General features: G+C 34.6%; 1 protein-coding gene across 2 annotated transcripts in view; it reads right to left on the bottom strand.

Annotated features, from left to right (window-relative positions):
• Positions 1-25142, bottom strand: part of LOC149534279 (Adaptin family protein) — a 113928-nt gene that overhangs the window by 5712 nt on the left and 83074 nt on the right. For both annotated transcript variants that reach the window (XM_089805595.1, XM_089805596.1), the window contains 2 exons: positions 23309-23386; positions 20118-20261 (listed from right to left, as the gene is read on the bottom strand). In XM_089805595.1, the coding sequence (XP_089661721.1) occupies positions 20118-20261; positions 23309-23386 (222 nt within the window). The remainder of the gene's footprint in view (positions 1-20117; positions 20262-23308; positions 23387-25142) is intronic.

Raw genomic sequence — 25142 nt, 5'->3', positions numbered from 1 at the left:
CTAGGTTTTACTTGTTAGAGTTTTGATCTCCTTTTATAAGGATTGATCTCTTTGTAATTTAAATTCATTCAATTTTGATTATAGCAATCTCTCTTTTTGCTCATCAAGAGTTTCTCATTTGTGGGTCTAGGAATTCCAGCCTATATGGCTTTTGCTTCTATCTTTCTGTGATAGGTGTTTGCATGTAGGTGATTCTTGGAAGTTGTGGGATTGACCTTTCATCAACTTCAACATTTGAGGTGATAAAAAAAGAGCTCACAAGTCACCTCTTATTATTGTTTATTGAAAGTTATGATTAGGGTCATTTAAACTAATAGTTTTGTTTTACTTGGTTTAGAATTTGAGGTCTACATCAATATATTGGAAGTCTACCATAATATGTATTTTTGTTTTAATGTTTCATAAGTTCTTATATAATATTTTGTTTTGTAGTCTACACAAGTAAAACATTGTTACTTTTGAAGTAGTTTAGTTTACGAAGTCTATGTCAATATATTGGAAGTCTACTATGATTTGTTTTTGTTTTTAATGTTTCGTAAGTTCTTATAAAATGTTTTGTTTTGTAGTCAAAACAAGTAAAATTTTGTTACTCTCCAAGTCAAATTCAAGTTGTATTATTTTGTTTAGAATCAAGAACAGTTCCACGAAGTTTCATGTCTAGGGGTCACGAGCATGTAGGGACAGATTTTGAAGAAAAAGAGACCACAAGTCCTCTGATTGTCGGACTTCTTGGTAGTATAATTAGATGGCACTTAGTGCACTAGAAGTGAAAGCAAGATAAGATTATTAGAATATTATAATATTTCTTTAATAGTCATCTTAGTTAGTCTTTAGTTTACAATTGTTTATTTTCGAAACACATCTTTGTAAATCTATATAAGGAGTTTTCATCTCCTTTGTTTACTACAACTACAACAACATCAATTTACCATAACATGGTATTAGAACAAGTCAATGGGATTTCATAAAATTTCATGTTTTTAATAGTCTTAGGATATGAGTTGTTAAAGCAATTGAGGTTCATCTCTAAGGATTTTTGTTGGAAATCGCAAGCTTGGTTAAGGGTTTTGATCTCGTGATTTCTTGCTTGCAGCAGAAGTTTCTGTTTTTTGAGGATTTCATGCACTTGCATGTACTTTCATGAGCTTGCATGTGCTGGTTTAACATGCCATTTCTTGGTTGCAACATAAATCTCGTGTTTTGCCACCCTTATAAATTTTGGTGGGTTGATATAAAATTTTCTCTTAAAAAAATTCTTGTGGGTTTTCATAATTTTTTCCCTTAAAAAAAATTCTTAAGGGTTTCTATAATTTCTCCCTTAAAATTCTGATTTTGTAATCCGCAAAGTTGCGTGGGATTCCTTTGTGAGTTTAGAATTTTTTCCTCAAATTATCTAGTGGGCTCTACCATTTTTTCTTTAAAAAAATGAAGCTATGTATTGTTTGGTTTTGATTAATTTTTCACCTCAAAAATAATGCTAGCTTTTGATCAATTTTTCACCTCAAAAATTGTATTGGGTTTTCATTGATTTTTCTCCTCAAAAATCGTGGCTTTTTGTAGTTTGTTTGGAACATCACACTCACCTAAAAACTTTGGAGGGTTTGCTGATTTTTCCTCAAAATCATGCTAGTTGTTCTCAATGTTTTGTCTCTATCTCCAGGGAAGAGTAGCTTCATTATCCAACATTAGGTTGGATGTTTTGTGATGATTCTTGGTCAAATGTTTTGCTGATTTTGGGAGGGTTAGTGGCAAACTTATTTAGTGGTAGAGTAAGTGGCAAGCTCTTGTCTTTTGTTGCAAAGCATTCTGAAATCACCCCTATCTGCTTGTTTTTGGGAGGATTTTGGCTTCTTGGTCATTTACATTTTGCAGATCTAGGAAGGGACTTGTTGTGAGGTATTCACACCATCGCCCCATTGCAAATGGGGACCCCCTCTTTTATTGTAAGGGTTACAACAATCTTGGCAATGATTCAACATTTTACAAGCCTTCCAAAACTCAAGTTGAAAAAGGAAAATTGGAGAATCTTGGCCAAGTGTCAAAAAATGGGAAAATGGGCAAAATCTTGTCATGTAAAATTTGAAAAATGATAAAATTTGGCACAAAAATTTTAAATTTTAAATTTTAAAAATTGAGAAAATAAAATTAAAATTGAACCAAAAATACATTGTACTTGCCTATGTGCATGGTGATACTCACTATACACGTACTTGCCTAAGTGCATGGTGACTACCACACGTTACATGTACTTGCCCAAGTACATGGTGATTTCAACTTGCCCAAGTGCAAGGTGACTACCACACATTGGTTGCACTTGCATAAGTCGCCCTTAATTTCCACCAAGAAATTGTGTAATTTTGTTTTAAGTCATGAGTGGTTTCCATTTATTGATCAATGGTTGTGCTGAAGTGTGCAATGGTTTCCACTTAGCATTTAATGGTTTTGCCTAAGTCACTAGTGGTTTCCATTTGATGTTTTGATGGTTTTGCCTAAGTAGCTAGTGGTTTCCACTCTAAGATTAATAAGAGATCTCAATTATAAAACCACTTTACCCTTCCTCGAGTTTAATGGAACGCTTTGAAATTTTAAAATTTATTGGGAAACTATGAAACATGATCAAATTTCAAATATATGGATAACACTAAAAATTAAAATATATATATATTGAGAGATGAAAAATCAAAAAGAAAAAGTTTTGGATTGTGATGAGATTAAAATTTACCTCGACTTTGCATTAATTTACCTCAATAATTTATCTCAATTATTGATGTGATTTTATTTCCATATTTTCTTAACAAACTTAATGCTTTTCTCCTTTGTTTTGCAAGGTAAATTCGAGAGGTAGATGGGCTAAATTGAAATTCATTCTTGGAAAATCTTAGAAAATTAGTGCATTGTTGGCGCACATACCCTTCATTATCATGCAAACAGAAATTTGCAAGGTGAATTCAAGAACAAGAAGCTAGAGGTCAAAGTAATGATCAAAGCCTCAAGACTTCAAGTGGATACTACATGGAGATGGCTCAAGCTCGAGGACTCAAGTGAGGAAGGATCCACGTTCAAGAAATCAATCTGCAAAGTCAAATTGAAATCAAAAAGCAAAGAGGATCAAACTATCAAAATCATTGTAATTGTTTTGATTGCCCATGAATCGGTGCCTTCGTGTAATTGGTTGTAAATTTGGTAAACCTAATTAGGTTTGGTGGGAAGAAATCTCGACCTTTGATCTTCAATCGATCTTAGCCCTTCGTTGTAATTGAACTACTATGAAAGACCAAGGCCTTCTCATTTCTAATTCATTAGAGAAGAATGTAAAGTTTCTGCAAATTCTTCTTAAACAAACTGATATAAAACCTTTCTAGTGCTAGAGTTGAACTTGATTAGTTAAGGATGATATATTAGTCCTTACTTTGATACCAATTCTACAATTATATATATATATATATATATATATCCTACTATGAATTCGTTTGAGGCAAAGGATGCTAAAGGAGAAGACTTCTTTCTACTGTGTGTCATTTATCCACATCCCTATCTCATATATATATATATATATATATATATATATATATATATAAAGGACATAACTCTTGGGTGCTATATATATATACTCATATATATATATATATAGCACCCAAGAGTCATGTCCTAAGAAAGGACATAACCCTTCCTAGGTCGGCCCCATAAACCAAATAATAAGCCAGCCCAGATCGGCGTCCCATCTTTAAATAGATTTAGTTAGTAAATTTACCACCCATAAATATGATAATTAGAACAATAACAAATGCTCTAAAAGGGACACCAATTAGGTAAGTATCATAAGGTATTTAAATAGGTTAAGTCCATACAAAGGACATTAACGCAATGTTAGATCCCTAGGATCAGCAGTCCAGACCATTATTTTATCAAAGTTATTTTAGAATTAACACTCCCTCTTAACTTGATAATCATAATGAGAGATAATCATATCTAGCAACCTCAATTACGATGAATAAGCATAGATTTATACTCTATCTATCTGAATCCTGTAAGCATGTGGTATCATTGAACACATGATACAATGCCATATTACCATACCTGTGATATGACTTATCACTTATACTTGTGATAACAAAATTGCATGAAATGCAATATACAAGATAAAGTCCAAAGAATAATTAAATTCTTCATTTATCCAAGTTGTGACTCAGGATAAAGTTTGGAGAATAATTAAATTCTTCATTTATCACAACATGATCCTAAGTTAAGATCTACCAGAACACAGGATAAACTCCGAAGAATAATAAAATTCTTCCTTTATCCAAATTGTGACTCATAGACATAACAATGTCTACATCACAATGTGATCTTGAACTCATCTAGAGTTGACAGTAGATCTCTATTGTTTAGGACATTATCTAAGAGATCGTCATCTCTCATGATGTCTTTCATACAAGTGTTCATTATCTCAGAGATCGTCATGAATACAAATGGTGGAGCCCATAACACTCAATAGTCTAACAATAAAATTATTTAATTAATAATTTAAAGAATACAGAATTTCAACCATACCAAGTCTATTTTAAAGTGATCTATCTTCACTCGAGAGAGAGGTTTGGGAAGAATATTTGTCGTCTGATCTGCAGTACAAATGTATTCTAATTTTACAATATTTCAATCTACCATATCTTGTACATAATCGTAAGGAATTTCAATATGCTTGAACCTGTCATGAAAAACTGGATTAACAGAAAGTTTGATGGAACTTTGATTATCACAATGAATAATAGTAGGATTCATGGGTTGACCAAATAATCCCACAAGTAACTTTCTGAGGCAAGCTACTTCCCGAGAGGCCATTGTTGCGGTAGTGTATCCAGCTTCTGTGGAACTCTATGCTACTGATCCCTGCTTTCTACATATCCAAGATATCATCGCTGAGTCTAAATTGAAACAACATTCTAAAGTGCTTTTCCTATCAGTAACACTTCTACCTTAATCTCAGCCTGTAAATTCATGTAAATCCAAGTAAACTTTCTCATATTTGAGCCCAAGGTTAAAGGGTGCCTTGTAAGTATGTCATAATGTGTTTGACTGCAACTAGGTGAATCTCCTTTGGCTCACACATAAACTGACTTAAGGTGTTAACAACATAGCAAATACCAAGTCTTGTATTTATCAAGTAAATAAGGGACCCAATCATCTGTCTGTAAAGAGTAGAATCTATGGAGGATGATTCTGTAGCTGCTTCCTTAAGTTTGTGTAAATAAGTCTCCATTGGAGAAGACACTGGTCTACAATTCCACATTCCAAAACTAGAGAGATACTTATCAATTCTTTCATACCATGTCCTTGGAGCCTGTTTAAGCCCATAAAGAGCTTTCTTGATCCTCTAAACAAAGACTTTAGGGTTGTGAGTTTCAAATCCTTCAAGTTGTTCTAAATATACCTCTTTTGTAATCTTTCCATTCAGAACTGTTGTTTTTACATCCATCTGATGTACTTTCCATCCCTTCGATGCTACAATAGCTAGGACTACTCTTACAAAGGTGTATCTAGCAACTGGTGCGAAGGTTTCTTCATAATTAATTCCCTCCTCCTGAGAGAATCCTCTGTCTATGAATCTAGCTTTATAATTTTCAATGCTACCGATAGTAGCATGCTTGATTTTAAATATCCACTTAGAAGAAACAACAAATTTTCCTTCAGGCCTAAAAAAAATTTCCAAACATCATCTCATGATGTAAAACTCATATAGATCTCAAAGTTATCATCATATTCTCTTAATTATTAGTCTCTTGAGTATAATTGACTCAACCGATATCAAAAACATTGGCCAAATATTAAGTCCATAATATTCACTAAATGCTACAAGTAATGGCTTCCCGACATCAAGTCCATGATGTCACCATATACTCAACCTATGGATCCAAGATCCATGAGTCACAAGGACTCACTGGACATCAAGTCTATGATGTCACTCATACTGGTATCCGAATATCAAATAAATGATATTCACCAACTGCTTCAAGTACTAGTATCCGGACATTAGGTCCACCAAGTACTCAATCCTTGAGTCAAGAAGACTCAAATTGTGGATTGCCACTATCCACAAATCATAAAAGTATAATCACAGATGAATTTAGCCACATATGCATACAAACAATATAGTCTATGCTATATTCACATATCAAACAAATGATCATGCAAAATATCAAAATGTCTCAATTATAGACTCAACTAGATAAAAGAGGTTAGTATTTGCTATAACATAGCCAATGATCATAACAAACGCAACCAATAATGTAGCCTTGGCTAAATACATAGCCCAATATATATATATATATATATATATATATATATATGAATCCCCAAAGGAGGAGTTATAATGCAAAACTAGGTGAAAGTAGGCCCATATATAAACTCCGTCTCAAGTTCGAGCATCTCTAAGGTGGATTCAATCCACGTATGTAAGTTCTCAATTTATCCATGACTATAATAAGTCAAACCAAATTGAAGTAGCAAGGGTCCATGAAACTTTATGTAATCTACTTACTTAGTGAAGAGTTTACAAGTTACGTATCTGCTCCCTTTGAAGTTTAGGTTTAACTTTTGGTAGGACTCCCTCTCAATGTGAACATTGTAAGGTCCCCTCCCCTTATCTAGCCAAGGTTTATGGATAACTTCTCAAGGGGTTACAAATCATTATCACACCAAGAGAATTTTTTGTTTATGTCACGTAGTCCAAATTAATCTCAGAATTAATGGTTTATACAATAAGTTTTTAATTCTTTAACTCGTACTCAGAAATGAATATAATGTAATATCCCTATTGACATTCAACCTTAAATAGAAAAAATTTCAGCTATGTTTAGAATGCACCTAGTAATGTTCAAATGCTCTTGGAAATGATCCCCTTTGACATTTGGCGGATTAATAAGAGTCCAATAGAGATTCTCTCAGGTACATCTTGGTACTCTATTCTTGGTACCATCATGAAAGCTTTTCACCGAGATTAATAAAAGTCCAATAGAGATATCAATGCTTGAACCATACATGATTCACTAAATGATAAAAATAATAGCATGAAGGATAGAAGAAAAAAATACTTATCTCTTTATACTTCCTATTTTGTCCTTACTCAATAGTCATAATTTTGTCCTCACTCAACAAACATAAATATCCAGCACCATAGAAGTGCCTGTGAAAACTCTGAATCACATAGACCAGTATTGAACAATGCTGTTATTGATATCACCATTCTCTAATCCTACACAAAAAAATTCCCACAACAATTGGCGCACATGAATAATCTCCTATTTTTCCAGAAACAATAACATTTACCACTAACCATAGCTCTCACATGAACCTATATATTTCCAAATATAATCCACCACTTTATTCAGTCAATTCTTCGATGCACCCTGCGATAAGTATTTGTGCAAAACACCTGGCAATGCTCTGCCAATGCCTGCAATGGTTGGTAAGCACAGCAAAAAATCTCTTGGAAAAACCTGGAAACTGCGATTCTTCACATACTCAGAATATAACGAGTTTTGTGAAACAATCACTCTGAAATACTATGCCAAGAAATCAATCGGACCTAAATTTCGAGCACAAATATTGTACACGAATAAAGTCTTGTAATTATTGTTGTCAATAATTTCCTACAACAATTCTATCGTAACTAACGATACTAAGGAATTCTTTTAATAGTTTGAAGATGGAGCGGCAATACTCAAATTTTTGTCTTCCTTAATGCTCTTTGTGAGGCCCTAATAACATGGTCTCTCAAATCACTCCACTACGAGCACCCTGTTCGTTCCTGCCCATGAATTTGAAAGGATCTACCTTCAAGAGGTTAAGCTTCCCACAAAGGAACTAGCACTCTGATTCCATGTAAAGTTTTTGCAAATTCTTCTTAAACAAACTGATATAAAACCTTTCTAGTGCTAGAGTTGAACTTGATCAGTTAAGGATGATATATTAGTCCTTCTTACTGAGATACCAATTCTGCAATAATATATATATATATATATATATATATATATATATCCTGCTATGAATTCGTTTGAGGCTGAGGATGCTAAAGGAGCAGACTTCTTTCTAGTGAGTGTCCTTTATCCACATCCCTATCTCATATCTATATATATATATATATATATATATATATATAGATATATATATATATATAGGGCACCCAAAGTCATGTCCTAAGAAAGGACATAACCCTTCCTAGGTCGGCCCCATAAACCAAATGATAAATAAGCCCAGATTGGCATCTCATCTTTAAACGGATTTAGTTAGTAAATTTACCAACAATAAATATGATAATTAGAACAATAACAAATGCTCTAAAAGGAACACTGATTAGATAAGTATCATAAGGTATTTAAATAGGTTAAATCCATACAAAGGATATTAATGTAATGTTAGATCCGTAGGATCAGCCGTCTAGACCATTATATTATCAGAGTTATTTTAGAATTAACGAGGATTAGGAGGAGCTTATTAAATTTGCTTATAGATTGAAGGTAGTAGAGAGCTAGATTAGAGTAGGCTAGCTAAGGGAGAGACTTGATGAAGTTGTTGCTGTAATAATTGTCAAATTAATTTATAATTCATTGTTGGTTCTTATTGGTGAATTACTTATTATTGCTTTGGGGTGTTGCATGGTTTCCTCAATCTTTCACTCAGTCAATACTAGACTTGGTTAATACTAAAATTACTTGGGTAACACTATATATTCTTCACTTCTTTATCAGGTGCTCGGCGACAACTATAGTAGCTTGGTTGATATTGTATTCCTTCATTCATTGGCCAAATTGTCTTGCTTTTACATGATTGCAAAACTTTGCTCATATGTTGAAGATCATGTAAAATAGTTAGACCAACATTATACCATCAAAGTCTAACTCATTCAAGTGCCCATTCAATACCATACACTTATCAACACTTACATCATCATATTTTTTTTCAAATCCTCTTCATCAATCAAATGATATGACACTCTACTAAATTATCATAGTGTCTAACCAATTAAGGCTTTACATCAATGACAACATAACAACTGATATGACTCTTTCACATACATTAACAACATTATTAGATGTTCACAGTCTGTCACAATCGTAAAACAAGCCATTATGAGGTTACAGATCACTGAATTGGTCAACTCTTCACTCAAAATCAGCTACAATCTCGTAACGAGTCATTCTAAGGTTACAAATCGTCAAATCAATCAACCCTTCACTCAGAATCGTTGACAATCTTATAACAAGCCATTCTACAACTACATATTGCCGAATCAATCAACTGCTCAATAAGAATCAGCCACAATCGCATAACAAGTCATTCTAAGGTTCTAGATGATCAAACTGAGGTCCACCCCTCTTTTACTCTTCCTGTTTATATCTTACATTCTCACATTCTTCTTATTCTCATTCATATCACATACTTATTTAAAATGAATTCCTTGTATATTTATACATATTTTATTCTATCCAAAACAATGTCTTTTAGCAAACATGATGTCTCTTGCCGATGTTCACATCTCTTCATTTTTTTTAAAGTTCTCTTAATAGCTCCTTAATGACTTTAACAAATTATGTTAGCTTAACAATTCATGACCTTTTTATTTGTTCTTTGAGTCACTATTCATGCTAACCATGTTTCATTTGTTGTAGTAGTTATTTGCATAATTAAACAGAGTAACGAGAATCGCTTCAAGTCGGGCAAGTCTCCCAAGTCGGCGAGTCAAGGAAGGCTTGCCGGGTCAAAATGACCCGTAACCTGGGCTTGGCAGGTCACGGAGTGTGCCTCGCATGACTTGCGAGTCAAGGCGTGACTCACGGGTCACGACAGTCGTGACCCAACTGCAGCAGTCAAAGTCCAAGCAAGTTAAAATATAAAAAATTGCTTTTTTTTGTAATATATTTTTAGGATCTTTTTAATGCTTAAGACCCTAAAAGGGTTTTCATAACACTTTATTGTGAGAAAAAGAAAGAGAGAGAGAGAGAGAGAGAGAGAGAGAGAGAGAGAAGAAGAAGAGAAAGAGTGTCATTGCTTTGCAACTAGTTGAAAGGAAGAGGAGAAAAGCTTGCATTTCTGACATTGGAGCAACTATACGCTTACATTTAGATCATCAAGGAGTTTATAGGAGCTCTTCTCAACGCATTTCAAAGAGGTAAGAGTTGATTTTGATGATTTTGATGATTTTTTTCTCTATGCTTATGGGTTTTTTGGATGAAATTTTTTTCTATGTTTATGGGTTTTGTTTTATTTTAGATCTTCATAAAATACAATGCTTAAATGATAATATTTGGTCTAAAATGTCTAATTGCAGCAACCTTTACATTTTTCCTTACTCATAATGGCTCTTGGAGGTGAAAAACCCAAGCTCTTTAAAGGCAATAAAAAAGATGAGTCCTAGAAGTACACCATAGACCTTCTGGATAAAGATAGAACTCAAACAAAATGCCTATTTTTTAAGGTCGTTAATAGTGGGGGGATAAATAGATTGAAATACCATATTGTTGGCATACGTGGTCATGATGCTGAGCTTCGTGAAGTTGCAACTCCTGAGGCTCAACATTTTTGTTATGTTGCCTTAGAAAAATATGAACAAGAAAAGAAATTAAAACAAAAACAATTAGCAAAGTTAGCTCAGATTGGTTCCAATTCCCTTCCACGCTCATCTAAAAATGTTTCTATATCTAGTTTTACACCCCTAGGTTCAATAAGTTGTGTTGGAAAAGGTTCTTCCCTTTCCCCCCATCGTCCTAGTGCTTGTGCTAGTTGTACTTCTTCTACATCTATTCCTTGCATTGCTAGTGGTGTTGCCCTTGCTAGTAGTACTGGCTTTACCATTCGTCTTAGAGTCATAAAATCTAGTTTGAACAAAATTTTTTTACCATGTTCCACTTCTCGTGCACAACCCTCACTTGAGAGTTTGGTCTAAAATAGGGAGATCCATGAAGCTGGAATAAGAGCAGTTTGAAAGTTTTGGTTTTTCCGCAACGTTCCATTTATAGCAGCCAGGTACTTCAACTTCATTTATATTTGATTGTTTTATGTTTTAAACATTTAAGTTTTAAATTCAATTTTGTAATTTTAACTTGATATTGAAAATTTGAAATATGCTAATTAAAATATTTTTATAAATGTAACAGGACTCCTTATTGGCAGGGGATGATTGATGCGGTTTCCATCTATGGTGCGGGGTTTAAAGCCCCCACTGAAGCTGAGTTGAGTGGCCCCCTCTTACTAGAAATGGTTAAGAAGATGAAACTTGAGTTGGAGGACGATAGAAAGATTTGGAGCCAAAAGGGGTGTACCATCATGATGGATGGATGGATAGATAGGAGGAATAGGACCCTCCTAAATTTTCTTGTTTCTAACGGAGGTAATTCATCATCCTCTACTTCTCAAAGTCCAAAATTTAATGTATTATTGAATAACTAAAATTTTATTTTATTGACTATTCACTGATAATTATTTTGTTTAATTTTCACTTTCAAGATCCACCATGTTTTTGAAGTCTATAGATGCTTCCTCACATGTCAAAAATGCAAAATCCTTATGTGAGGTTGTTGAGGAGGTCATAAGGGAAGTGGGGGAAAAGAATGTTGTCCAAGTGGTGACTGATAATGCAGCTAATTATATTGTTGCAGGTAAATTTAACTTCTAAGTTCTAAAAAATTTATTTTAGTTTTTCATTTAATTTTGAAAATTAAAAGTTTTTTAATACATCAAAAATTTTCATTGTTTACTAACTTATTTAAAGTTGTTGCAGGAAAACTTTTGATGGAGAGCCACCCAAGAATCTTTCGGACTCCATGAGTGGCTTATTGCCTTGACCTCATGTTAAAGGATATTGGCAAGCTTGAATGGGTGAAATCATGTGTTGCTAAGGCCAAAAATCTTTGCAAGTTCATCTATAATCATGCCTTGGTCCTCAACATTGTGACAGAATACACGAAGCGAAAGGAGTTGGCTCGTCCTGGTATCACAAGATTTGCCTCTAATTTTATCACACTAAAAGCCTTGTTGAGTTCAAGGTTCGCTTTGAGGTGCATGTTTGTTGGCCCACAATGGAGTTCCTCCTCCTTTGCCACCACCCCTGCAAGGATAGATGAAACAAAATGCATTTATGATTTAGAAGGTTTTTGGGAGCCATGTATGGAGATTGTGGAGGTAATTTAAATTTTAAAAGCTCAAATCTTAAAATTTTATAAATTAATTTATCTCATACATATTTTTGTTTTCTTTTCATTGTGCAACTTCGCAAAGTTTCATCATTCACTAAATTGTTTTTTTTTGTTTAATTGTTTTGTAGATTACTGAGCCCCTTGAAGCCCTCCTACAAGTTGCTAATGGGGAGAAGATTGCTATGGGCTACATATATGAGGGCATGGATAGAGCCAAGTTGGCTATTAAGGCCAAATATGTAGGAGTTGAGGACAAGTATGGCCCTATTTAGGACATAATTGATAGGAGATGGCAAAATCAGCTTCATAAGCCCATCCACGCAGCAGCCTATTACCTCAATCCGGCATACGATTTCTATGACGATTTCAAGGCAGATGAGGAGGTTCTTAGTGGCCTATACACTGTGATATCAAAGATGGCCACTAATGCCATAGATATATTGCTTGAGATGTATGCCTATAATAATGCATCAGGGCCCATTTTTTCAACTCAAATTTGCAAAGAAGGTCGTACAAAATTGCAGCCATGTAAAAATTGCGGCTTAAGCCTTATACAATCTAGTTTCTAAATTTCTAGCTTTAAAGTTCAAATTTTGAAATGAGACTAATATTTTTTTCTTTTCCTTTTTTCAAAATTTAGATAGATGGTGACAAATGTTTGGGCCTTCAACCAAAAACCTTCAGGAAATCGCCATCCGCATAATGAGCCAGCCAACTAGCGCTTCTAGATGTGAGCACAACTGGAGCATGTTCGAGCAAATCCACTCAAAGAGGCGTAATAGGTTGTCTGTGGAGAAAATGAATAAGCTAGTCTTTGTGCATTACAACCTGCACATTAGGATCAGGGAGATTTTGGATAGTGACACCTTTCCGATTACTCTAAAGAAGATCGATCCAGAGTCTGAGTGGATCACTGAGGCTACTGATCTTGTCTTTGATGATGAGGACCTAGAGTGGGTTGACGAGGCAGACAGAGAGGCTGAGGCCATAGCTATGGGAGCAAAGGACTAGAGAGCTCCAGTTGTTCCTAGTGGCACCTCACAGGCACTGGCAGAGCCAGAAACTACAATTGATCCTAAAGGCACCTCATAGGCTAATGCTATGGCTAATCAGTCATCCAGGACCTACCTTAGACGCCTTACTAAGAGGCATTTTGTAGATTATACTAAGCCTGAGGTTGAGGTTGGGGATGAGGATGAGGATGACGATGACGACGACGACTAAGAGCCATAGCTATAGTCTTGTTTTAACTTTTTGTTTAACTTAACATATGATTGGAATTTGGAACATTTGATGATGACTATGTATGTGTTGGATTCCATGTACATTTTGATGGGTTTCATAGATTTATCATTTTATATATCTATGTTTTACTTTTCTAATATTTCCTTCAGCTATTGTTTAGTATTTAGCTATTTACCTTTGTAGTATTGTATTTATGTAATCAATGTACGTTTAACTTTTAAGTATGTGCATTATGATCAAATTACATTCTATTTAATGATGTTATTGTGTCTTTAAACTTTATTCAATAATGGGTGCATGGAATGTTCTTTAAATCCTAAAAAATCTCAAAATTTCGAGATTTTTTCAATTTGCCAAGTCACTGCCGAGTCCGAGCCGGGTCACGAGTCAAGTTACCCTTGCTGAGTCTGAGCTGGGTCCGAGTCACATTACTTTGTAATTAAATGAAAACTAAGGCTCACACCCTTCTATTCTGTAAATTCCATGTGTGGCCTGGAGTACCACATCACTGGCTGTCCATGATGTCATCACATTTATGTTTTTCAATATAATCTCTCATGTTTATAAAGTCGCATATATAATTGATTTTCTGTATATAATATTTATGTCATATTTGTGTCGAATTTATTGACCATTTTCTTGACTTCTTGTTCCTTGTCTATGCCTGATAGATACTCTGTCCTGTATCACTGCATATACATCACTGCCCTTTTTGCTCTCCCGTGTATGATTGAATCAAGTTTTTTCATTATGATTTAGTTTGAATAATCTCCAAGTTCGTTATCAATAAGTGATGTGGCAATCTAATTTGTCATTTTGTAAATGAATCATCTGAAAACATACTTTGAACCTTATCATATATGGGGCTAGTTTTTTTATACTATATCTTAATATAATTGCTGACCTGTCATATGAATAAGACAAAATTTTGTCTCATCTGATTTGTCTTTTTAATATTTTGTGCCCTAGCCTTCTCATCAGATTAATTTTTGTCTTACTCTTATTTTGTCTTTTCTGTGAATAAGACAGTTAATTTTGACTTTCTGACTGCTGTGAAAATAATTTCATTGCTGCACTGTCAGTTTCATGACTTCTTCTATGACATCAATGTTTACTGAATATGATTAATGTATTCGTATTTCTGTAGATGTTTTACAGCCAATATTAATCTGCAGATTTTTTGTGTTTGATTGTGTCATCTCTACGTGTTTAGGTAGATAAAGTTCTCCTTTGTATGCTGCTTATTGTTAACATGATTTAATACAACTGCTGATATTTATTGATCTTGACTCTTTAAGAAACATTTGCATGTTCTTACCTCTTAAGAAACATCTGCATCTTCTTAATCATTGCTATCCATTTGTTTATCATTAACAAGTTGATCTTGTATACAACTGCTTGGGTCCTTTTACATTAATCATTAACTTTCAACAAAACAAATGCAGCTGAGCACATTTGACAACCTCATTCATACCTATGACATTGATGATGCTTATGCTTGCAGTTTGTCCATCTTTTCCATCAATGCCAATACTTCCATCAATCTACCTGTTTGTCATTGATGGCAATACTTTCTCAATCTCTTCTAGTTTTTCTTCCTCTCTTCCTCTGCCCCTTTGACATCAATGGCAGAGGGATAACTATCAAAACTAGTCATCAAATGCTCCCCCTGTGAAAGTTCTCACGTACTCCCCCTATGGGCTCCTCAATACTCCTCCATGATCTAGTGCATTACTGAATCTGCTTCTTTGAAGGTTCCGGTTTCAATCTTTATCATCAATGCAATCAATCTCCAGAATGTAATCTTCAAAACATCGATTTATCTAGACCATCTCCCTCTTTTCTCCAATGGACCTAATGAATACTTTCATATGTATCCCCCCTTGAGTTCATGCCTCTCCTCTCAAACTAGGATGTATATGAATTGCAAGTTGCACTTGCAATGATTCTTCTTCTCCTTTAGTTATCTTCTTTCCCCATGCTTTGTAGTTCTTCCCTTAATGATTATTTTGCCTCAAAGTCTGTAAGGATTCATTCTCTTCTTTGTCTTTGTCAAGTTTCTTTCTCCTTAGAAACATAGGCCATTTTTGTTTGATATTTGTATAATTTTTCTTGTATTCCTAATGTGATTTCGTGTACCCATATCTGCAGTACTGTGCTAAGTGTCCATACCAATTTCTATTTCTCCATTCATATTGAGTTCTGCATTCGCTCGCTTTCTGAAAATAATTGCACGATTGGAAATATCCATAGAAGTCTTGAAAAAGCTTAGGTGTATGCTCTTGTCTAGAAGGAAAAGCTTTTATGAGTATGTCCTTATCCTTTGAAGATGTTCTTGCCTTTTGTTGAACTTGATCCTTATTTCTATCTTTGTCTCTGTTAGGGTTTATCAAAACTTCAACATATCTTTCAAGTTCTTCCTCTTTCTTCGATTAATCTGCCGTACTATTTCCTTCTTTGATGAAGCCTTCGAAGGTACAATCACGAGTCTTTGAACCTCCTTCAAATCCTACCCTTGTCTTGCTGGAAGATGGCCTTTGGTTGTCAATGTTATCAGTCAGAATTTCAGAACTCTTTTCAAACTTAAGACTATTATTCAATTTGACAGTGGTTTTCTCTAAATCACTTCTCAACATGATTACTTCTTCCTCTAATTTGGCATAATGCACTTAACTTCATCATCATCACATTCTGAACTTGTTTGACTTTTTCTAGTTGTTCTTTCAAATTTTCAATTTCTTTGCTTGATTCCTTTTCGGCTTCATATAATTCTTGAATCTTCATTTTCTGTTTTGCATTCTTTTTCTTAAGCTTTCTATTTTCTTTGTAAGCATGGTGAAGTCCATGATATCAACATCCTCTTCATCATTGTAGACCTCTTCTTCATCTTTGTATTTGTAGTTGATCCTTCTTTGAGTTTTCCATCATCTAGGACTTCTGTTGTAGTCGATTCATTATCTTCTTCCATCATTTAATTTCCCTCATTCACGATATCGTTATCTATTGCCATGTGTATTACAACTTCCATCTCATCACATATGTTAGCTTTCATATTCCCACGTGTTTGATTCTATAATATCAATACAATCATCACTGCATATACAGTTGATTTCTCTTTCAAGAATTTCAGTATCAATTGCTTCATCTCTAGTAGTTGGTGGATTGCTATTATCACTCTTCTTCAAATTTCCTTTTATTTGATTTCCTTTCCCTTTTACCATGTGTGCTCAGTAGATCTACTTTCAAGCTGTTAGGTTTTATAGAAGGAACCAGCTATGGTACTAATTGAAGAGCACATGATTATACTGAGGGGGGGTGAATCCGTATGATAAAAACTTTGCCAAATTAAAACTTTTATCCAAACAATAACTTCAAATACTGAAATGAACAATTATGCACATGAACACAATAACACAAAATTTACGTGAAAACCAAACACAGAAGAAAACTACGACAAATAAATGCTTCTATATAAACTTGTTCTTTTACAAAGTTTTGTATGCTCCAACCCTTAGTTTTTATGAGCACCAACTCACTGGAAGCTCCAACTCCCACACTTTGTAGGCACCAACCTATTGGAAGCACCAACACCCATTGCTTTTCTTCATGAGCACCAACCCACTGCATACAAAACCTATTTTCCATCTTGGCGATGTTGCTTACTCAATTGATGATGGATATCTTTAATTTCTGATTCTCCTATATTTCTTTCTTCAAATCTGTGTGTCTCATGCTTTCATTTATATATCTATTTACAAGATAGATCTGTACGCTTCACACATCTTCCATACTTTATTCATATTTATTTTTATCACTAATTTTCACACACTTATATTAAATAAATCAGATTTGATAAATCTGAACATGTATATATACACAATTATTTTTCTTTATTTACTCATGCTTTTTATATTATGATATTCTTCAATCTTCACTCCTTTTTTACTCTTCCTTTTTATATCTTAACATTCTGACAATCTTCTTATTCTCATTCACATCACATACTCATTTAAAATTAACTCCTTGTATATTTATACATGTTTTACTCTATCCAGCACTATGTCTTTTAGGCAATATGATGTCTCTTGCTGATGTTCGCATCTCTTCATTTTTTATTAGTTTCTCTTAATCGCTCCTTGATGACTTTAACAAATTATGTCATTTTAACAGTTCATGACTTTTTTATTTGTTCTTTGAGTCGCTATTCATGCTGAATATGTTTCATTTGTTGTAGTAGCTGTTTGTATAATTAAATCAAAACTAAGGCTCGCACCCTTTTATTCTGTACATTCCATACGTGTCGTGGAGTGCCACATCACCGACTGTCCACGATGGCATTATATTTATATTGTTCAATATTAGCTCTTCTTTTGTTTATAAAGTCGCACATATAATCAATTTTCCGAATACGATATATATGTCATATTTGTGTGGAATTTATTGACCCTTTGCTTGACTTGCCATTTCTTCTCTATGCCCGATAGATAATCTGTCATGTATCACTGCCCTTACTTTTGTTCCCCCGTCTATGATTAAATCAACTTTTGTCATAATGATTTAGTTTGAATGATCTCTAATCTTTCTTCATCAATAAGTGACGCAGCAATCTAATTTGTCATTTTGTGAATGAATCCTTTCTTCAGCTAGATTCCTAATACAGATTCACAACAAAAGGAACAACCTGGAGAAATTACAGCAGGATGCTTAGCTGGCCTTTTGGTCCCTTAGACCGGTGATCTTGTGGACATCATTAAAGCAATTCAATTCAATTCAATTTGAAAAAATATTTTGCATCTTATCATATATCGGACTAGTTTTTTTGTTCTGTATGTTAATATAATTGCTGCCCTGTCATATGAATAAGAGAAAATTTTGTCTTATCTGATTTATCTTCTTAATTGCGCTAGCCTTCACATCAGACAAATTTTGGACTTACTCTTATTCTGTCTTTTCTGTGAATAAGACAGCTAATTTTGTTTTTCTGACTGCCATGAAAATATTTTGATTGCTGCACTGCCAGTTTTGTTACTACTTCTATGACACCAATGTTTACTGAATATGATTAATGTATTCTTGTTTCTGTAGATGTTTTATGGCCAATATCAATCAGCAGATTTTTTGTGTTTAACTGTATCATCTCTACATGTCTACATAGATACAGGTCTCCCTTGTGTGCTGCTTATTGTTAACAACGATTTAATACAACTGCTGTCATGTTCTGCTGACATATATTGATCTTAACTCTTTAGGAAACATTTGCATCTTCTTAACTCTTAAGAAACATAAGCATATTCTTAATCATTGTTATCCCTTTGTTTACCATTAACAAGTTGATCTTGCATACAAGTGTTTGGGTCCTTTTACATTAATCCTACGTTGCCGTTTCAGATTCTGGTACGGATGCGGGTTCGAGATTTGGGTTGGAAATTTGACCAATTTCTTTTGGGTTGGATTCAGACTCATTTTGGGTTTATCTGTACAAAAACATATGTTTTTTAAAATGTGTGTGTGTGTGTGTGTGCGCGCGTGGCAACAAATAAATCCATACACCACTCTGCTAATAGTAAACATACATAGCAAAATACACCACCATATCTATACTTCAGTTCAATAGAATATTAATTGCATCATTTAGGCAGAAAAAACATTTAAAAAATTAAAAATAATTGATTTGAGACCAAATTTGGCCCAGGTTCATCCACTGGGCAGCTAATTCTTCAAAATCCACTCCAAATACTGCCCAAGTTCCTCTGACAGAATTTGCATCAAACCTATGGCTCTGTAGGCAAATTTGGGGAGAATTTGACAAGGATCAGACTTTGAGGGTTGCTGGAGAGAATCTGGTAACTTAGCATTGATCATTAACTCTCAACAAAACACTCGCAACTTAGCACATTTGACATCAATGTCAACTTCTTATCAATGACAACCTCATTCATACCTATGAAATTGATGATGCCGATGCTTACAGTTTGTCCATCTTTGGCATTAATGACAATACTTCCATCAGCATCACAATAGCAGTATGCAGACCTAAAATATGTGTAGGCATACAATTCTATTTACAGCTCAAATTACAATGGAAAAGATTTACAGTATCCTCTGTTGACAACAATCGTTTAAAGAAAATGAAGCAAAAAACTATCATACTCAAATCAGAAACTAATTTATCCTCAAAGAAGCTCTAACTTGTGGATAACTATAACTAAGAGGAGGTTACAAACAAAAGAGAGAAGGCCCTGCAAAGAAAAGGGAGGATTGACAGCTTGAATTTAGCCTATACAATCACATTAAAATTTAAATCAATCATCATAACAAAAAATGAGAACTGTAAATAGAAGAAATTATAATCCATACAATTGCCCTTACTATATTAAACCTGAAAATTTTTAAGTTATTTATGCAGTGGGCCATACATTTTGAGAGAGTCAGAATGACAGATCCTAGCCATATCTAAGGATTTGCTTTGTGTCAGTGAAAGTCGGAAAAAAAATCCTAGATTAACAGTCACAATGAAAAATATAATATAATCCTCTTGCTAATGTAATGGTTACAAAATTGAAATTAGCTTAAATTTAATGCTATCTTCCCAAATGTCTGATACAATTTCATGTATATGACAGAAATTCATAATGAAAGAATAGGCAAAGCACAAAAGTCAGAAAGATAAATGATTAACATAACCTCAATGTCTTCACAGCTTGCATCCAATGGCATCACACTCTCAACAGTATCAGCCTCTAGCCCTATCAGTGCCTGCAATTCGTATGCCCGTTGTTGCAAGTCTGTTGAATGGGAAGCTGATAGTTCATCGATTAAGGAATGGCACTGCAACAAAAACACATTGCCGATGAAAATTATATTAATGAGACCAGTAAATAGTTAATTGGGACAACCATTTTTGGGAAACTAATTTTAAAGATCATAAGCAAATAAGATAGTTAAACAGACCAAAAGAATGATAAACTATATCTTTGACATGGCAACCCTGCCTTGGTTGCAATTAAAAAATAAGTAGACAAAGTTGCACCACTTAACTTTATAGTGTCCGTTGACAGAAAAAAATCAATTCAACCTCTATTTATCCTATTAGCTGGTAAATTGTATTCCCCTGTATAATAATAGTGTATGCATTCCATTTCCTAACCCGCATTTTCAAAATGGTTTCCTGAAATAACCACGTCCATAACAAATAGAATACTTGTAATGGCACTAGCATCTGTCACTATAACTTTCATATTGAGCAGACAAACATGATATATGTTTGATAACTCGAAGCTGCAGAGAAGACTAATATATAACTTTTTTCCTTGAGGGTTCTGGATGCTTCTATGGATTTAATTGTACATCTTTAGATGGGAGAGGCTGCCATTCAAAATGTATCCTAGGAAGCTCACTCTGAATGAATTTCCTGAATTTAATGAAACTGCCACCAAATTCTCAATAGATCATTTTCACTGATCTAGGTGTGAAATGTGATACAATTGCAAGTTTATAACACAAAAAAATTGTATGTCCGTTGATGTCTTGGGAAAAAGCTTGGGGAATTACATTGGGAGCATGCATTACTATAATAGTTGGCTACTCCCTAGGATTCTCACAACCCAATGTGGACTACTTTATGTCTTCAGCATATGAAACTTTTTGTGGTAAATTGAAAAATGGTGCCGCTTAGACAGATCACTAAAAAGGTAATCCATCCCAAGGACATTCTAGATGTACTTAGTGTCTCATGCACTAGGCGAAAGGCCATGGTTCAATAATGTACATGATCAATACCTATATTTATATGTTAATAATCATATTTTCACAACTTTTAGAAATCAAATTCCCCCTAATTTTTTAGTCGGTGTCCATACCCTACCCTAGAACAAAGACCTTCCACCACTGGTCCCAAGAACATATATTATCATCATCCATCCTCGTTGTCCTAAAACCACTGTGTAACATAGGAAAAAACACTTAAAGCCTAATTACATTCCTATTTCTTGAACACTTGAGGTTTTGATGGCATAGGAACCTCAACTCATGGAGCTTGATTAAGAGCAATAAAATTATGAAAAATAGCATGTATTAAGAGGTCATTGTGGCCTCAATGGTTTCAATTTGGGTTTGGTCCCTCTACTGTTGTCCAATTTGGTACACCTCCTTAACCGTCAAAATTGGCTATGCCTTTGCTCAATATGTTCCGTTTACCTATTTGTCCATCATAAACATCCAATCTAAGCAACACCAAATGGACATTCCCTTGTTAAAAGTTGCCTTAGTATTCTATTCTACATCTCTCATGTTTCCATTGGGTGCTTGAGCTACAAGACTGCAAAGGGTTGCAAAATTTCCTTCAAGTGTCGGGGAAGTTTGGAGTGTTTGTTGGCAACTAGAAGAAACCTCAAGAAGAGACCTACATTAAGAGATTTCGTACAAATGCCCTCAACCCTCCTCCGGTTGCTGCCAAAAAAACCCCACTCTAGTTCTAGAAAACAAAAAATAAAATCACTTTTAGGCCATCCCATAATTGAAAAGCAGCCATTTTTTATTTCCTAAATTTTTTATGCCATGTACGTTGTAATCCATTAATTTTGGACATGAAAGGCAAAAACACTTGAGAATGTTTAATAGTAATATTTTATAAAACAGCTTTCCATCAGTTCAAATCTGCTTTTGTACGCAATTGTCTGATATATGCTTGTGTATGTGATCAAGGTAGCATGTAATTCTTCACTTTTTTCTCTCTTAAAGCTGATTAGGAGAATTGTGCACAGAAAAACATTTAGTTCACTAAAAATTCTCTATATTTCACGGTTTCTTCAATCTGCCAAGTGTCTGCCAAGTCAAGGTGCTGACTCCAAGTCTGGGTTCAAACTCAGCATGCCACATCTGTTCTACAGTCAAATCCAGCAAGTAAGATCATGACTAATTTTTTGCTAAGGGATTACACATGTTTCAAACTCATATCTAAACTTTAATCTTATTATACCAGTTATTTATTTCCTTTTTTCAATTAGTTTAGGATGGGAGAATGAAGTGCGGGTTGTTGGAGGGGGATAATGCTTGGTCACATAACTTATTTCTTATTATCTTGTCAAGACCATTCCTGTGCATAGAAAGTGAGTTCTACCATTTTCACTTTAAAAGAGCCATAAAGAAGCTGCTGATACTGTCATCAACCCACCTGGCTAAATGAAAATCAAAGCTAAACAGTAAAATGATAATTAATATATTTAACGTAAAGCATCAAAATTGATATCACCATATCCAATTTGTATAGAAGTTATTACTAATCTCTGATAATTATAAATCCAGTTCAATAAGCTTCTTTATGATCAACATTATACGATTCTTAGGTTTAGAAACAGTTGTAGGCTAGTGCTTATAGTCAAAATGATGAAGACAAGATTTCAGTGTGTCTGTCAGATTACTCTGACAGAATAAATTAATCTATGTAATAAAGTTAACAAGATAGAACGCAGAACAAGTAATATTTAGACAGCAACACACAAGAAAAGGTAGGTATGTGTTCTCCTTTCAGAAGTCTACTGATGAATCAGACAATCAAGGCAAATATTACAAAAAGCTAGTCCACGAAGCTAGCTTGGGAATCTGTTGCAGCTACAATCTTGAATTTATAAAGGAAACATAAGCAAACAAATAGTGTCAGTTAAAGCCTCAATCACATACATATACAACAGATAATTTTATAATATGGTAATGTAATTTTTGGCACATAAAAGTATATACCTGTATTTAAAAGTAGACATTGGATAAGAATAACCACAGCAATAAAATGCAGCACAAAAATAAGTTCTTTTGCAAAAGGTGATGAATTCCAAGATTACTTAAAGAGATATAAGTACACATATATGGAGCTTTAGTACCTCTGGTATTAGCTCTACTTTCTTTCCAGCTTCCATTTCAAAGGCGCATACCTTCATGATAGCAGTGACAGCATAACCCTGCGGTAAATTGACAAAGACAAATCAAAATGCATTAAATATTACTGTCAAAATTTGGAAAACATGAGAAAATTTGTATGGTTCTCTACTAGAGACATTCTTTTATTAATCTCAGAGCTTACACACATAAATCTTATTGGAGAAGAACATCAATGATCAAATAAATAGCAAATAACCAATATGATCCTATCAAAAATTCCAAATCCAAATGTTCACAGTTTCCCTTTCAAATTCTGTGTCATCTCCAAATCTTAGAAATCAGATGGTCCCAATTGCACAAATGTGTACCAAAAACAATAAAAGCATGTGTGGGAAAGAGAGCTAGAATCATTTCTCTTTACCTCTTTTGCAATGTTTATTACAAAAAGATAACTAATGACTAATTTGAAATTTTATTGTGTACTAACAAGTAGTAACCTCTAAAGTGGAGAGAAGAAATTTAGAAAAAATAAATATTCTGAAGGAGTGTAGTTTTTCTAGGGTTTTGGCTCTGGCCAAGTGGCCACCTGGCCTAGCTCAATCTCTTCACATCCCTCACATTTTCCCTCTGCTTACTGATGACAACTGTATCTCTCTGCTAAGCTTGGGTGAGATCTCTTGAGTAATTTTTAAATCTGCTATCGGCGATTTAACAGACTCCATCTCAGCAATTGAGTCACCCTTATTTTGCAGCTGTTCTCGAACTATCTTTCTACCCTAATGGCTCCCCATTCCAGAAAAGATCTAGTTGTCAGGGTGGATGTTAGGTAACCTGCAGAATCTGAACACCCGCTTGCTCCAGATTTCCACAATCTAAGGCATGGCAATGAACATCTTCAGATGGTTAAACTTCAAGATGCTATCCACTCTATTGGCATCCCACTGGGGAAAGAAACCAATCTGATGATCATGTACCATTAGCTGGTTTTGGTAGGCAAATTTATAGGTGCTTGGCCCTCTGTCAACTCATTGAAAATCTAGGGAAACAACGAATGGAATCAAAGATTAAAGGTGGCATCAGGAATTTTGCGCGGGTAAGGCTTTTTCCTAGCAACCTTCTCTAACAAAAAGGGTGATGATTTGATTTTCTTTCTTCTCGATAGGGCATTTAGACCATGGACCACATCTTGACTCTTAGAGCTATTGTTGAGAAAGGACCTCACTGCTCCTCAAACGTTTGCTGCTGCTTTGTAGATTTTTGCAAGGCGTTCAACTCTGTTCCTAGGACTGCCTTATTCCATTGACTATAGGACATTGGTATCTCGACGACCCTTTTGAGTGTGATTATGAGACTTTATGAGACAGTGGTTGGTTGCGTCAAGACCCCACACAAGTTGTATGACTTCATCCATAGCACCATTTGGGTGAGGCCAGTCTGCCCTCTATCTCCCAATTTATTTGGAATCTACATTGATGAGCTTGAGGAGTTCCTTGAGGCACACTCCCTCCCCGAGGATGACTATTACTTACACTAGGTTTTGATCTCTATCCTTCTCTTCATGAATAATGTGGTCCTTCAAGCCTCTTCCCCGAAAGGGTTTTAAAGACTCCTTGACGGCCTTGCCTCTTTCTGTGATCTTCGGCATTTGAGAGTGAACCTAAACAAGACCAAGGTGATGGTCTTTAATTGCCTCAAGACCTCTCACCTCCACTTTCTATTCCAGGGCGAGGAGATTAAGATTGTTTCCTCGTACATTTATCTGGGCGTTAGGTTCTCGGGACCATGTTTCAGCTTGAGATTGGTAGCTTAGCCTCGCATCAACAAGGGTTATAATTC

Source organism: Cupressus sempervirens, chromosome 10 (genome assembly GCF_028749045.1).
Source record: "Cupressus sempervirens isolate cs-2001-9-10 chromosome 10, ASM2874904v1, whole genome shotgun sequence".
NCBI classification, from domain to species: domain Eukaryota; kingdom Viridiplantae; phylum Streptophyta; class Pinopsida; order Cupressales; family Cupressaceae; genus Cupressus; species Cupressus sempervirens.
This window is presented reverse-complemented; position numbering and strand designations above follow the sequence as displayed.